This window comes from Asparagus officinalis, chromosome 9 (assembly GCF_001876935.1).
Source record: "Asparagus officinalis chromosome 9, Aspof.V1, whole genome shotgun sequence".
In the NCBI taxonomy this organism is placed as follows: domain Eukaryota; kingdom Viridiplantae; phylum Streptophyta; class Magnoliopsida; order Asparagales; family Asparagaceae; genus Asparagus; species Asparagus officinalis.
Genome location: NC_033802.1, coordinates 6,106,722 through 6,124,508, shown reverse-complemented (window position 1 = coordinate 6,124,508; position 17,787 = coordinate 6,106,722). Strand labels below are relative to the sequence as shown.

Genomic DNA, 17,787 nt, shown 5'->3' with positions numbered 1-17,787 from the left:
TAAGAAATATTTCGCCTTGGCTGGTCACACGAGATCGACATATATCTTTTTAGGGCAATGGTTTGCCACGCTTTCCTCGAGGCTGGTAAAATTGTTTATTTAATTTTTCTAATAAATACCAATAATTGTGATTTCTCGTCTAACATTTACAACCTACTTCAAGCTGCCGGAATGTAATTAAGCCTAGTTAAATATCCATTGCTCAATTTTTAATAATAACATATGTATAAATTCTAAAAACAAAGATTCTCTACTTTATCTTCGAATATTCGACATCTCAAACACGCACTCGTAAAAGCTTCCTTACATCTCTAAAATTACTCTTCATAAATCTCTCAAATCCTAATAACAAACAAGGGTCAAGCTCGAATATCCTCCGATCTCGTGTTTCCCTCAGAGGCCCTAACCGAGGTGAGGGGCATTTTGGTCATTAAGGGGCTGATTTACCGGGCTCTGGAGTTTTGAGGGACTATAGATCAATTCTGAAAATTTAACGGATGCCATGCAAATATTGCAAATAGAAGGGACTAATATATAAAAAGACCCATTGTCTATAGAGATCGATTTTGGGTTTGCTAGGGTTATTGGAGGATGTCGACGGCGAGGGCGACGGACGAAGTGCCTGAATCTCCGGCGAAGAAGGCAAAGATGACGTCAGAGGAGATGACGGGCGAGGGCGACGGACGAAGTGCCTGAATCTCCGGCGAAGAAGGCAAAGATGACGTCAGAGGAGATGACGGCGATGTCGGTGACGGCAAAGGAGAAGGGACGTGTCTACGTCGACGAGCAAGATCTCGCCGACGACGAGTTCTACAACGATGGTCTCCATACGATGACCGCGGAAGAGACGGAACGCTACAGCGAAGCTGTCATGCGCAGCGATGTAAATCCGTTAAAATATGTCAATTGTTCTAATTAAATTAAATTTCCGATTAATTTATTCTTCTTCTTCTTCTTCTTTAGGGATTTGAGGTTCCTGAGTTGCCTAATGTTTTTGCTTTCGGTCTCATCATACCCATTATGACTACTATGACCGCGGACTTCAGGGAGGAAATTCTTAATTATGCCCGCTTTGCCGTCGATCGCCAAAACGAAGAGAGAGTGAAAGAGGTGCTGCTTCTTTTTGTTCCCCCAATACGAATCTACGACGGGATCTTTAAAATAATTGTTAAAACTTGTTATTATTGTTACAGGGTGCCAGGGAACTCCATCTCGATATCACGAGAGTCGTCAACTGTAATGCAGAGGTCTCCTGCCCTGTCAACTATTACATCACTTTCGAGGCGAAAGATCTCGACACGAATGAGCTCGATCAGTATGAAGCCATGGTGGTCACCAGAGTCCGTCATGACGACGACAATGTTCCAATCTTCAGGAAAAAAAGTGCCCACACCAACTAATCCGCCAGTGCCCGCAGAGGTATAATTCCTGGTTGAGACACCTTGCTCATTTGTTTTTGATTTCTTTTTCTTTATCATAGCAACACCTTGCTCATTTTTTATCTTCCATATAGGGTTCTGGAGCAGGACCTAGCTCTGGGTTGGCACCAATTCTTGGTATCATCAATAGGCAACCTGGTAGTTGATTTTGCTAACTATTCGTTTGGGAGTCTGGTGTTAAGTTTGTTACATCTGTTTATGTCATAAAATACATCCTGTTTCACTTTCTTTTTTATTAAAAAATTACCTCCTTCATGCTTGCTCCAGTACATGTTTTATTTATTTCCTGACCAAGTGCTTCTGTGCCACTTAGTTATTGTGTTTTATTAACATGGCCATTTGTTCTTAGGTCTAACATAGATAAAATGTGTTTATAATATCTTCATTTTTATTAACTACTGCCAAAAATACCTTTCCCAGACTAGCATTTACTAAATTTTGTACTTGAAAACTTTAATTTAGATGGTAAAGAAGGAAGAACAAGTTGTTGGTTAGCAGACCCTTCTCATCGTCGTGCATCGGGACAAGCCGTAAATGCAGGCAGCTTACTAAAAAACACGAGTAGCAAATTATTCAAAAGAAGCTTTCGTGAATCAATAGTTCTATATGTTATTATTTTTAGCCTGTGATAAGTCAGCTTCAGTGGATCTATGCGACATCTGAATTTCATTCTAATAAGAAACTTATTGGAGTCAGCTTCAGTGGATCTATGCGACATCTGAATTTCATTCTAATAAGAAACTTATTGGAGCCCAATCTGAAGTGAACTCTACAGGAAATATCAATTAAAGATTTCATTCTAATAAGAAACTTATTGGAGCCCAATCTGAAGTGAACTCTACAGGAAATATCAATTAAAGCAGATCCATATCTGTAAAGACAAATCTGTTTCTTTTTGGTTATAGTCTCATGGTTTTCCGCCTTTGGTTTCATCTACAATTGATTTTATCAAAGATAGAATTAATGTTTTAAGAGCATGATTCTTTGGTTCTTTGCCTTCTAAAAAATTCTTGATCTATACTATCTTCGCAATTTTTTAAAATCTTGTAATTTTTTAAAATCTTGCAATTTACTTTGATTCGATGAATTTCATATACATGTAATCAGAAAATCTCATGCTCATAATAGGTATAAGTAGCTTACCGCTAGAAAGAAATTTGGAACCATTAAAGCTTAAAATATCCAATGATAAAGAGAGATATTTATAGTATCTCTATTGTTTGTTGCATGACTATTAATTGTTTTGAGGAGATAGAAATAAGTAGGACTAAAGAGAAAAAAAATTGATGCTACTATTTTAATAGCATTTATATTGGATGATTATGATTAAATAGGTCGTCTATTGTCATCTGTATATAGGTAGCATTGGTTGATTGAAACTCAATGTTATATAACAAATAAAATTCTTTTATAAAATTATTCATTATTTACTATTGTTAATGATGCAAACAATCTATTATCACCCGGTTGATGCATAAATGTAATTTCATTATTCAATCCTTTTGAATTTTTAAATTCTATCCATATGTTTGATACATGGTTTAAATTAAATAAATCTTAATGAAATGAATCAATAATAAAATAATAATTTTAAAAAATTACCACATGCATTGCACGTGCAATCTAACTAGTTCTCTATAAGGGTCTGACTCAAATATCCCTCAAGGGCCCCCTATTGAGATGAGGGGCATTTTGTTGTTGAGGGACCGATTCGCAAGACTCTTTGGAGTCTGAGGGACTTATGAGCAATTTTGAACATTTGACGATTGGGATGGAATTATAGCAAATAAGTGGCACTAATATGCAAAAAGGTCATTGTGACCGTGATTAGTATTTAAAGTGGGGGGGCAGATAGAGAGATCGAGTTTTTCTTATTAGAAGATGTCGACGGCGAGGGCGACGGACGAAGTGCCTGAATCTCCGGCGAAGAAGGCAAAGATGAAGACAGAGGAGGAGGAATGCGTCCACGTCGATGAGCAAGATCTCTCCGACGACGAGTTCTACAACGATGGTCTCCATATGATGACCGCGGAAGAGATGGAACGCTACGGCGAAGCTGTTATGCGCAGCGATGTAAACCCCCTTTAACCCTAACCCTAAAAATCCGTTAAAATATGTCAATTATTGTTTAATTTATTGTTTCGATTAATTTATTATTCTTCTTCGTCCTTACTAAATATTCTTCTTTAGGGTTTTGAGGTTCCTGAGTTGCCTAATGTTTTTGCTTTCGGTCTCATCATACCCTATATAAATAATCTCCCCACGAAGTGCATGGAGGAAATTCTTAAATATGCCCGCTTTGCCATCGATCGCCAAAACGAAGAGAGAGTGAAAGAGGTGCTGCTTCTTTTTATTCCCCCAATACGAATCTACGACGGGATCTTTCAAATAATTGTTAAACTTGTTATTATTGTTACAGGGTGCCAGGGAACTCCGTCTCGATATCACGAGAATCGTCAACTGTAATGTACAGGTCGCTTGCCCTATCAACTATTACATCACTTTCGAGGCGAACGATCTCGACACGAACGAGCTCGATCAGTATGAAGCCAAGGTGGTCACCAGTGTCTGTCATGACGACGACGAGGTTCCAATCTTCAGGAAAAAGGCCAAACCAACTAATCCACCAGTGCCCACAGAGGTATAATTCCTGGTTGAGACACGTCAGTTTAATTTGAACAGGAGCACACACGCATGGTTTGCTTCGTAGTTTTTGTCCTCTTTTTTTTTATGCAAGAAACTAAAGCATGGTTGTCACCGGAAATTTGGCTAGTTTTATTTAGCTTGTTGCGTATGAGGGATCTTACGATGAAAGTTAAATTGCCAATGAGACAGAGGCGGAGCAACTAATAATATGCTTACTTTCCCCTTCTTAATTACCATCTTCTTGGTCTGTGAAGGGTGTGTGGACGCACGCACATGTTCATTCTAAAAGCTTGTGCATTTTTTAGATTCACAAATAATGGCCTCTTTATGTTGCGAACTGTCCCTATTTGCTTCAATTTCTGATGCGCTTATCATATCAGCTTATATTCTCAACAATTATAATTTCGATGGTTAAATTTTCACCTTCACCTCCTCAGCACGTTCTCCCTTCGCATGGTTTGGTGGCATTAAGGGATTGCTCGTATCATTCATCGTCTTATTGGCATGATTGGAGTCTACTCATTACCAAGATTTATAAATTTGACCAATACCATTATGCATGTACCAAATTGGAGGAGGAGCCTTTCAATCCTCTATCACTCTCTACGTCTTGTTCAGTATGCAATAGTTTCGATCAAAACATGGCCTGTTTTGGCTTTTTTGGATATGTAAGTTCAAGTTGGGCATGTAGAGCAATTTATTGTGCAAAGTCAAATTGCGTATGTGAATGAATTACCATTGACAATTGCATCTAAGGATAAAATCATAAACCAAGCTAGATTTCTAGTTTAGACAAGCAATATTATATTGTTTTATTGGTTTAAATGAAATTTTTGAGTTTTCATTGTTACTTGAAGAGAACAGTTTGGCTAAGAAATTCTTATTCTATGTAGTGGTTCACCTTTGACTAGTGACATACAAGTATCTGATTATAAAAGGTGTGTTATTTGGTAGACCTTCTTTACTTGGTATGTCCTTGATTATTAAGTAGTCTCCGCTTGTTAAAAATGTGAGTGTTTTAGCAAACGAGGTCGTCACATGATTTTGCCAATTATTTTTCCTTTATGGATCTATGTGTAGTTAGTATTCTTTAATTCGATCATTGAGTTTTCTATGTAGAATAATGAGTTGTCCTGATCTTTTATCTGTCAATTGTTTGTTGAGTGCTTATCACAAGGCTAAGTATGTTAGCAAAAGCAGACCAGGTATTTGATGAGATGTATGAGCAGTTCAAACCCGATTGAAAAACATTTAAGGTCTGTTTGGGAACATGGATTTGGGTCCTGGATTTAAATCTAGGGTGGCACAAATACAAGTCTCATGTTTAGGCATTCTTTTGGGCTTGCATTTAAAATCAAATTGTTCATGTGGCTGGAATTTGAAGTTCAAAATTGTTAAATTGATTACCCTGTACCAGTGATTTGTGGAATTCCAATAGTTTTTCATCTTCATGGTCATCTCTGCTTTATCTCATTAAGGAGCCTTGGCTAGGGATGAGCAAACAATCAATTGGTTTGATTTTGTCCAAATTTTGATTAACCGATACCGAACCATTTATGATTTGAATAGATGAGAACACAATGAAAGCTCACACTCAATTGTTACAACTCTCATCAACCCAAATATGCTATGTATGAAAATACAATAAGCTCAAGTGGGTGTGTGTGTAAACAATGAGTAAATCAAAGCTAAACTCAATTATGAAAAACTAGCTTGTAGAAATAATAATCAATAAACAATTATAAATGAAAGCTAGAATTGAGTTTAGGAAAACTTCTCTAGATGACAAGAGAGAGATGAATTGAAGCTCAAACACCAAGTGATGATCTCTTCTAGCTCTTGTGAAACTTTCTTCACAAACCAAACCCTTAAACAAACTTAAAACAAACTTAAACTCTTTTTAAAATCTTTTAAAACATTCTCTTAGTAGTTCTGAAAATTCAATGCAATGGTGTATATATAGAGACCCTAAAAAACCAAAGAAAAAGACCAAAAAACCTAACAGAAAACAAGGCTGGAAACTGACCGTTATTGTGCAACGGACACTTTATGAGTCGACTTGCAAAATTCATGAGTCGACTCATAACATGGCCTTATAGGCCAAAAACCAACTTATGAGTCGACTTACAAAAACTATCAGTCGACTCATTACACATGGGTCGACTCATGAAATCATGGGTCGACTCATCAGAAGCAAAACAAACTATCCAGCACACTTTGTGAGTCGACTTATGATAGTCATGAATCGACTCAATCTGATGGGTCGACTCATGATGTTACGAGTCGACTCGTCAGAAACAAAATGTAAACTACACAACAATTTATGAGTCGACTCAACCATTTTCATGAGTCGACTCAAGACATACACACTGTCTGTTTTAAACAGAAATCTGATTTTCAAACCTTTTTTAAAAATAGCAAATAAAATCAAAAAAATATAAAACTTTGGGAAATGATTGTAAACATGATAATAAACATTCTTCAGAAACTGGTTTTTAAAAAGAACCTCCCAAATATAAAATATCATTATTTTGCAAATATGTCCAAAATATGAAAATATAAACATATGAATTTTGACATTTTGGCTAAACCATGTTTTGAAACTTTACAAAATGATTTTGTAGATTTAAAAAAAGATGTATATGATTATTATTAAGTTCAAAAACTGAGAATACAATATTTTCACAAAATTGCATATTTTGTAAACTTTTCAAAAACAATAAATATGATTTCATTGAACTAAATATTGATGAAATCATATATATGCATATAAGTATAAAATAAGAAGTGTATTTTCAATTATATTCAATTGTTTTATATTAAAACTTGAAAACTATCAAACCAAAACATATATGTATATATATAACTATATATATACATAGAAACCAAAATAATGTGTGTATAATATTGAGCTTAAAGCACTAATACACATAATATAAAAACCTAAACTATTTTACCCAAGCAATCTTGATCTTCAATTAGCTTGACTTGGTACACTTGCGGATGAAGCTTGAACTTAGATCTTCAACTTGAATTGTAAGGCTTCACTCCACAATTCCGTCAACCTCCATTGGATATGATCGTGAATGCGCAATTCTATCCATCCTCTAACATATTATTTGTCTAGAATAAATACAAAAACACAAGACACAATATTAGTTATAAATTGTTTGTTAAACATCATCAAAACAAAGAGGCCTACACATCTAACAACTTCGGGATAAGATTCATATCTGCAGACGAAATAACTTTAACAGTTGGTCCTGCAGCCCAAAATTTGGGATCATCACTCTCCAATGCCTTAAGAGCTTAAACTGTGTAGACTCTAGCAAACGTACGAGTATAAACCGTGTTAACGCCTGTTGACGCGTTACAACAAAGGTCAACGCCAGACAACGCGTTATATTAAAGGTTGATGCCGGTCAACGCATCGATAATTTTGTCAAAATAAGGCTAAATTCCGGATTAAAGGATGATTCCAGGGAGTTCAATTGTGATCCAGATATGAATTCCCGATGAAGATGATCAATTCAGCGTCAACTCAACGACACGAGCTAAATCTAGAAATTTACTCAACTTCGATTCGAGACTTCGACAACGGTCAGACGATAAACGTAGTATCAGCAGAACTTCATCTGCTCGACAAAATACTGAGTAGACTGAAAGCTAAAGAAGTCAAGAATTAAAATCATTCACAGGTCCTACGCGATCTTCCCGACAAAATACTAAAGAGGCAAGGTTTTAAATATCGCCTGACATGTCCGACATGTCGGCCGACATATTGGTTTGAGGGTTTGACCGACACGACATGGACGTTTTCAACTCGTATGTCAGTTTTTAGGGCCAAATCGGAAATATCAGGGTCATATCGGGCATATCAACCTATTTTTTAGCTTTGAAAAATCGGCCGATATGGTATTTTTTTTAAGATCTGTTTTTTGTTATCGAGTTTGGGTTTAGTGATAAATACCCAAACTCGTTTGACCCGTTCTCTTGTTTAAGAGTTTCTTATGAACCCGATAGAAAGAATTTATGAACCCAAATCCATATATTATTTACTTTTTTATATGTTTAGTCTATAGAATTTATGAAGTATGCTTATATTGAATTTATGAATGCTTAGATTACATTTAGGACATGATATTGTACATATGCGCACTACCCGATATGGTAATCCGATATTTAGTCAATGTCCCCCGATATATCCCCGATTTCCGCTATCCGACATGGATTTCAGCCATCCGACATGAACCTGACATCCGATATTTAAAACCTTGTAAAGAGGTTGAAGACAGCCTATCTTATCCAAAATATTTCAGACTCCTGTATGAAAGAATGAGCCTAAAATACTTTGGATGAGATATTTGTAGGCGTCTAAAAAATACCTATAGGTGTTCGTACACAGCTCGAGACGGAGAGAAGATGACGAATATCGTTATCCGAGTCTAAAAAGATTATCTGACGCCGACAAGTGCATGAACCGGAATGGCGAACCAACTATGTCTTGTGCGCTCACTGGCCACCTTCAATTGGTCATCACACGTTAATTAGCTCGCTTAGAGTGTACAAGTAAACACGACAGGCAAATAAGCGAAACGGTAGAAAGTACAAGTCCTGGAAAGTAAACGTGCCAAAAAAGGAGTTCAGCTGAGGCGGCGGACTCGCGCCGGCGCGAGACGACGCTGGCCGACCCGTGCCAGCGCGGGACGGAGATGGCCAACCCACGCTAGCGTGGGTTAGCGCTGGCTGACCCTCGCTAGCGCGGGTCGGAGCGGGCCGACCCGCTCTAACGCAGGTCAGACTCGGCTAACCCCGCATGTCAGACTCGACTGACCCGCACCCTTGCGGGTCAACACGACCTGTTTCGCGCCCAGAAGTTCTGAAAATGCGTTTTTTTAGTTTTTTGTTGTTTTCTCGGGATTTGTTCGTTCCACAGCATCTCAACTGTCTAGATATCATCCATAAACATGGTTAGGTCGTTATCAACTGAAGATAAGACCAAATCCATTGTTCTTATCCGAAATCTCCAACCAAAGCCTATAAATACAGGTCTAGGGGCTCATTTCATAAGGAGGAATTATTATCAAGACGAGGAGGTGCTGCCGAACTTCAGAGCCAAGAGCCACGAATTTCAGCAAAGGCTAGCGAGATCCCGGCGAACTTCAGCATAAAGGAGTCTTTCGAAGGATCTGAAGCCCGTGTCCACCTTTTCTTGAGATTAGGCTTGGTCTTAATCTCGAGAAGAGTACTGATTTCTCTTAGTCGATATTAGTACTTCAGCGAATACTTTCTTTGTGAAGTAGGAGCTCTGATCAAATATTTCTATCAACTAGATCCGATCATCAGACGGTCCACGGATAAACCCTGGTACCAGCAAAGATCCCACGCAAACAACGGGTGATAAACGTCCATTATATTTGTTTTGACGAGAGTTATAATTTTTTGTTTTCATTGTGTAAGAGTCTTATAAAAAGACGTATCTTTTTTGTTTTCATTGTAACGACTGAAGTTGTAATGAATATCTCAATAAAAAAATCAACTTTCACCGCAAACATGTTTCGATTGAATGACAATCGCTTATGCATATTTACAAATGAGTGGTGTTAGGGGCACACCCTCAACCACAACCCCAAACACACCCCCTCTTATCGCTACAGTAAATCGGGCCTCACATTGGATTTTAAAAAATTTAAAATCTAATATGTGGTCCGGTTTACTGTAGCGATGAGAGAGGGGGGTGTGGTTGAGATTGTGGTTGGTGGTGTGCCCCTAACATTATTTTTTACAAATTTGTGATTTTCATGGTTTATAACCATGAATTTCCCCCATTTTTTCAATTTCGAGAAAATGGTAATTAAATATGCAAACTTGACAATTTACAATTTTAAAGGGCTATAATTTACGATGTTTGATCATCTTTGTTCATTTTGACCAAATGATAAGTAATTGTGCGAACTCGAAAATTATCGATAATCGAGGGCTATAATTCACAATTTTTAATTATTTTTTACATTATGACGAAAAAGCAATTAATAATGCGATAATCCATAAAGTTTTGTTCATTTTGTATATTTCAACAAATGGCAATTAATTTTTGTAAACTTTAAAATTACCAATTCTCGTGAACTATAATTCATGATGTTGTCCATGTTAGCGAAGTAACAATTAATTGTGAAAATTTACAGTTTTCGTGTCATGTAACCCATAATGTTTTATTTTTTATTCGTTTTGACCAAATGACAATTAGTTAAGCAAACTAGAAAATTATCCATTTTCGTAGGTTATTATCCATGACTTTTATTTATGTTTTTTCATTTCAACAAATGGCATATACTTCAGCGCACTAAAAAATTTGTTATTTTCATGGGTTTTAAAACCGGTGATTTTTGTTCATTTTTTTTTGTTTTGACCAAATGGCAATTGAATACGCGAACTCAAATATTCACGGTTTTTATAGCTATATAATTCATGATTTTTATACATTTTTGTATCTTTTGACCACAGGATCATTAATTATGCAAACTTGAAGATTATGTGATTCTTTTGGGTTGTATAAGCCATGAATTTTGTACGTTTTGTATGTTTTGATAAGATACCGCGCAAACTCCAAAATTAGTGATGTTTTTGAGATGTAACTCAATTTTTGCGAATTTCATGATCTATAACCCATGATTTTTATTCATTTTTATCTTTTTTGACAAATGTTAATTAATTAAGAAAGCTAAACAAATTATATGTTTTCATGGTTTGTGATGTAAGATTTTTATTTATTTTTGTACATTTTGATCAAATGACAATTACCCATGAATTTTGTCCATTTCTTTTGTTTTGACCAAAGGACATTTAAACATAGAAAATAACACATTTGTGATTTTCGATGGCTATAATTCATGAACTTTTCTTATTTTGTATGTTTCAACCAAATAAGGATTAATTATGCGAACTAAAAAGATTATTGATTTTAGTGGGCTACCCACGAATTTCATCCATTTTGTACATTTCGACAAAATGGCAATTAAGTATAGAAACTCCGAAATTTGCGACTTTAATGAACTATAACTCATTTTTTTACGATTTTAATGGTGTATTTATCTTGATTTTTTCTTTTTTATTGGTTACTACCAAATGGCAGTCAAATAAGTAAATTGGAAAATTATCTACCAAATGACAGTCAAATAAGTAAATTGGAAAATTATCGATTTTTGTAGCCCATAACCTATAGTTTTTGTTTATTTTTGCTCATTTTCGTTGACTAGCTCATGATTTTTTTTCCCATTTTTATGTTGACTTATTCATGATGTTTTGTTAACTAGTTCAATTAGTTATGCATAACTGAATATGGAAACTAAAAACTTTGAGATTTTTTAGGGCTAAGGCTCATGAATTTGTTCATTTATGTATATTTATAGCAAATGACCATGTATTTTACCAACTCAAAATTTATCGATTTGTGTAGGCTATAACCCACAAATTTGTCACGTCTTGGAAAAATAGTAAATAAATATCCAAACTCTAAAATAAGTGATTGAGCTAATATACGAGTTTTTTTCCATTTCGATTGGATGGCAATTGATTATGCAAATGGGAATTTTTCGTATTCCGTGGCCTGTGGCCTAATATTTTTATATTTAAATATGTTTTGACCAAATAACAATTAAATGAGCAAACTAGAAAATTATCAATTTTCATAGGGTAAAACCCATGATTTTTATTTGGTTTGAACAAATGGGAATTAATTACGCAAAATAGGAATATCGCGAGCTTTTTAGGCTATGCTTTTGATTTTTGTCATTTTTTATGTTTCGGCCAAATGACAATTAAATACACGAACTCGAACATTCTCATCTTTTGAGGGCTGTAACTTACAGTTTGTGATTCAATTTTGTACGTTTCTACCAAAAAACATTTAATTATGCAAACTCGAAAATGAATGATTTTTGTGGGCTATAACCCATAAATTGTCCAATTTTTATATTTTGAGTAGCTGACAATTGTGCAAGCTTCAAAATTAGCGACTTTCGTGAGGTTTAATTCACAATTTTGGTCCATTTTTTGACCAAATTACAGTTAATTATGCAAATCGGAAAATTCTCGATTTTTGTGGCCTTTAAACCTTTGATTTTTGTTTATTTTTTAATTAACTATAAAATTTCCCATTTCATAGATTATAACCCACAATATTTATTTATTTTTTTCATTTTAACCCATTGGCAATTATTTATGACCAATTAAAATTCATGATTTTTTTTGTCCGCTTCTACCAAATGTAATTTAAAAATGCAAGCTAAAAAATTATTGATTTTAGTGGGCTACCCAAGCATTTCGTCCATTTTGTCCATTTCTTCAAAATGGTAAATAATTATGTAAACAAGATAATTCATGGTTTGCATAACCTATCAGTCATGATTTTGTCCATTTATATCAATTTTGTCCATTTCGACCAAATAGTAATGCAATAAGCACATAAAAAATTAGCGATTTTCAAGGCTGTAATTAATTGCATACTAAAAAATTATCAATTTTCGTACGCTCTAATGCATGAATTTTTTACAGTTTGTACGTTTTAGCAAAATAACAATTTAATGTGCAAGCTCCAAATTAAGTTATTTTTTGCGAGCTTTAACGCAATTTTTTCCATTTCGTGACAATTAACTATGTAATTTGGAAATTTTTTTAACTTTGTCCTATGACCCATTCTTTTTGTCCGGTTTAGTATGTTTCGACCAAATAACAATTAATCAAGAAAATATAAGATTATTAATTTTTATAGGCTATAACCCACGATTTTTATTTTTTTTGTTTTGAACAACTAACAATTATTTATACATGCTTGAAATATCATGAATTTTTTGGGCTAAAGCCCATGATTTTGTTGTGTCTTTTGACTCAACCAAATAGGTATTAAATACTAACTTGAAAATTCAAAATTTCTAGTGGCTATAATTAATTATTTTAGTTTATTTTTGAACGTTTTCTACAAAACTTGAAATTATTGATTTTCGTGGACTATAACCAATGAACTTTGTTTATTTTGTACATTTTGACAAAATAGCAGTTACTTATGCAAGCTCCAAAATTTACGATATTCGTGAACTAACTCACGAGTTTTGTCATTTTTTGCCCATTTTGACCAATTGGCAATTAATTATGCAAACTGGAAAATTAGCAATTTTTGACCTATAACTCATGATTTTTGTCCATTTTTATCCGTTTTCACTTTCGATCAATTAATTTAGGTAACCTCAAAATTTTATTTTTCATAGGCTAACTATGATTTTTGTTCGTTTTGACCAAATGGCAATTGCTTACGCATTCACAAATTTGCTATTTTCGTGGGGCTTATACCATGATTTTTTTGGCAATTAAGTATGCATACTAAAAAATTTGCAATTTTCTAGGGACATAATTCACATTTTTTGTTCATTTTTGTACATTTAGACCAAATGACAATTAAACTATGAATTTTGTCCATTATTACGTTTCGATAAAATTGCAATTAATTACGCAAACTCCAAAATTAGCAATTGCAATGAGCTCTAAATTTTGACCAAGTGCTTAATAACAATGCAAACTGGAAAACTCATTATTTTGTGCCCTATAACTAATGATTTTTGTCTATTTTTATCTGTTTCGATCAAATAACAATTAGTTAAGCAAACTAGAAAATTGTTGATTTTTGATGGTTATGACCCATGATGTATGTTCATTCTATTCATTTCAATTGAATGGCAATTACTGACACATTAAAGAATATGCGATTTTTGTGAACATCCATGATTTTTAATCATGTTTTCGTCTTGACCCATCTTTTTCCGTTTTAATATGTTTTGACCAAATAGGAATTAATTAATCAAACTAGAAACTAGAAATTTATCAATTTTCATAGGGTGTAATCTGCAATTTTTTCAGTTTGAACAAATGGCAATTACTCACACTACTCCAAATTTTTTTATTGTCATGGGTTATATAACTCTTAGTATTTGTCCATTTCAACCAAATGGCAATTAATTATGCACACTAAAAAATTTTCTATTTTCGTAGCCTATAATTTGTGATTTTTGTTTTTTATTATCCGATTCAACCACACTAAAAAATTTTCTATTTTCGTAGCCTATAATTTGTGATTTTTGTTTTTTATTATCCGATTCAACCAAACAACAGAGGGTTAGGGTTAGGGTTAGGGTTGGTTAGGGTTAGGGTTAGGTTGGTTAGGGTTAGTAAACAGTGCCCATATCGGCGCTATCGTGGAGCTAATCGCGGAAGCGGTGGTCCACCTCGATAACCTTGATTGTGGTATGTGATTGTGGAAATAGCCGCTTTTTATTCGAAAGAGCGCTTAATTGCATGAAATAACGTTGTTTAGCGTGTGATTGTGGAAATAGCCGCTTTTTATTCGAAAGAGCGCTTAATTGCATGAAATAACGTTGTTTAGCGCTTAAAAGAGCTTTTAAGCGTCAAACAACACTATTATTTTCAAAGCTGTCCTACTCGACCCTGATCCGAACCCATATGTGTTTGGGAGTTTACTTAGGGAAGGGAAGGAAGGGGAAGGAAGGGAAAAATTCCCCTTCCTTCTCTTCCCCTCAATTACACCCCAATTTGGGGTGTAAAAATTTGGGCCAAATCTTCCCTCCATTCCCCTCATCTACCCTCCTAAATTAAACTCCCAAACAAGGTTAAAATGTGATTGCTCTTCCCTCCCCCTCCTAAATAAAAATCTCACCTCTCTTTCTCTTGCCTCTCTGACTCTAGTCTTGACTCAAAACCTAGTCGTCGCCTCTTTCTCTCTCTCCTCTCTCTCACCTCCTCCAGCGACCACCTCCAATGATCTGATCTCCGACAGCAAGCCTCTCCGTCACTGCCTCCATTAGGGGCTAAAACCCTAGCCGACGCCTCTCTCTCTCTCATCTCTCTCCTCTGGCTACTACCTCCGTCGAGCTCCATCTCCAGCAGCAACACCACCTCTAGTCAAGCTCCATCTCCAGCAACAACACCACCTCTGGTCGAGCTCTATCTCACGGTCTCACCATCTCCTGTCTCACTTTCTTACGGGCTCACCTTCTCTAGCACTGCAGCACCAAATCTCCAGCTAGGCGGTTATCTCCTAAGCTCTCCACCACCATCACAACCATTGCCATTCTTTGTTGGGCTTGCTCTGCAACAGAGAAAAAGATAATTTGGCTAAATCCTAAATATTTTGCAAGCTCCTCTAATTCAAAATAATTTTAAAATCAAATGCTTGTTACTTAGGGGTTCAAATGGGTGACTTCTATAGACAACTAAGTGGTTATTTGGATAATAATCAAGAAAACAAAAGGAATAAATTGTTGGCTTTCTAAGATCATACCTCGACTTGACCGGGTGCCACACTAAAGAGTTACGTATAATGGCAGTTTAACTACATACAATGTTTAAATATATTTAAATTTGACCGCTATTTGACTTTGCGCTATTTGCCACTATTCTGCCACAATAGCCCCTAATAGTTTTAGCGGTACCTCGCCGCGACATGACGTTAGGGTTAGGGTTAGTAAGTAGTAACAATGAAATATTCAGTCTCAAAAATATTTGTGGTATTCTATTCATGATTTTTATTCATTGTATAAATGAGATTTAATTTTGTAGTCTCAAAAATATTTATAACAATGAAATATTTGTGGTAACAATGAAATATGCAGATGATTAACAAACTTTTGTTTTTTTATTCATTGTTTATTACCAAATAAATTGATGAATTTTTAGGGTTTTTTTAGGGTTAAATTTTTAGGGTTAGGGTTAGGATTAGTAACAATGAAATATTATTAAACAAAATTACTGATCTGTTTCAGGCTTGCAAGAATCACAAGAAATTGTCATATGCAGGAAGGTTACAGGTTATTAAGAGCTCTATACTAGGAATTCAAGTCTTCTGGACCTCAAATTACATCTTACCTGTTAGAGTTCTCAAAAAAATTGATGAATTATGCAGACAATTTTTATGGGGGAAATATGATCAATCAGCTAAAACAGTCCTTGCTGTCTCTTGGGAGAAAGTTTGCTTAGACAAGAAAAAAGGAGGATTGAGGATCTTCTCTGCCTCTATCTGGAATTTAGCCTCTGCAGTTAAGCTTCTTTGGTATTTGCATATTAATAAGGAATGCTTATGGATTAAATGGGTGAATGGGACATATCTAAAAAACTGTAATGTATGGCAAGTTCAAGCAAAGAGGGGTGACTCATGGATGTGGAAACAAATTTTGAGAGCCAGGGACAAGGCTGTGGAACTCAGTGGTAATGTTGACAACCTGAAACAGATGATCAAGGCCAGTTCTAACAGCTCTAAAATCAAAATTGCTAAAATATACAGTGCTCTCTCCCCTGCATCAAATTCAGTCCCATGGCATAACATGGTCTGGGGAGGTTTATCCTATCCAAAGCACTCATTTATCTGTTGGTTAGCTGTTAATAACAGATTACAAACCCAAGATAGACTATTAAGGCAGAGAATTGTGAATGCAAACAAATGTAAACTCTGCACTGGTCCATGCTTAGAGAGCCGAGATCATCTATTTTTTGAATGCTCCTTCTCCAAAGAGGTATGGAATCAAATCATGGATTGGCTTCTTTTCAAATGGAGATCATGTTCTTGGAATTCCATCATTAATTGGTATTGTACAAATTTAAGGAAGAAAGGTATAAAGCAGAATATCAAGAGAGCAGCTTTATCAGCTACCATATATCACATATGGTATGAGCGCAATTTGAGGATGTTTCAGCAGGTGTTCAAGTCTGAGGGGAGCTTGGTTAAGAGAATTAAAGTTGACATTCTAACTATATGCATTAACTCTCCAAACATTGCTGGGAATCTAACTGATTGGATCAGTCCTGTTTAAAATTGTATAGATTCTGATGTTTCTGTTTTTGTTTCCTGTTTGAATTCTCAAAACCTGAGAATCTTGAAGCATGTAAAGTTCACATTTGGGAAATGAATAAAAGTTTTTTCATTGACCAAAAAAAAACAATGAAATATTCAGTCTCAAAAATATTTGTGGTGTTCTTTGCATGATTTTTATTCATTGTATGAGGTTTAATTATGCAGTCTCAAAAGTACAACAATGAAATTTTTGTGGTAACAATGAAATATGCAGATGATTAACAAACTTTTGTTTTTTTATTCATTGTTTACTACCAAATACATTGACGAAATTTTAGGGGTTTTTTTTTTTTTTTTGTGTGTTTTGAGGTGATTGTTTTGGGGGTGTGGGTGGGCCCTGGTGGTGGATTTGGAGGGTAGTTCAGGATCAAAACCTTTGTGGGACAATCAAGCATTTTGTGATTCTGGCTTCGGTGTTGTATTAGCTTGGGTCGTTCCTGATTGTTGCCAGGGATTCATTTCTCTGTGTTAATTGAATGTGTTATGATGTGCCAACAAGAAATTGTTTTCACATGTTTTGTTTAGCGTAATGTTTGTTACTTTATCTCCTTCACCTTGACGAGGTTTTGTATTGCATGATAGTAAACAAAAAGCAAATTGTAGCTCTCGAATTTAGATAATATCGTTGCGGGGATAAATTTAGATAATATCGTATGCAGCTGTACTATAAGTATTCCCATTTATTTAGGAAGCTATAGACCGTTCTGGGCAGCACTCGAATACTCAAAATCGACATCTTCACTGTTATATTATATTCTGTGATGAGTGTGGATTGAGTTATGATCTGAT

The 17,787-nt window shown here is 35.2% G+C and overlaps 1 protein-coding gene across 4 annotated transcripts; it reads left to right on the top strand.

The window, feature by feature from the left end:
- Positions 569-17,040, top strand: LOC109824773. Of its 4 annotated transcripts, none has more exons than XM_020391413.1 (5): positions 569-648; positions 719-883; positions 3,630-3,776; positions 3,859-4,080; positions 15,914-17,040. In XM_020391413.1, exons 1-5 carry the CDS (start codon positions 592-594, stop codon positions 16,955-16,957), a joined length of 1,635 nt encoding a protein of 544 aa, XP_020247002.1. In that variant the 5' UTR covers positions 569-591; the 3' UTR covers positions 16,958-17,040. The 4 variants fall into 4 exon arrangements, with proteins under 4 accessions (XP_020247002.1, XP_020247003.1, XP_020247005.1 ...); XM_020391414.1 differs by having other exon boundaries at positions 585-642; positions 713-883; XM_020391416.1 differs by lacking the exon at positions 569-648 and having other exon boundaries at positions 676-883.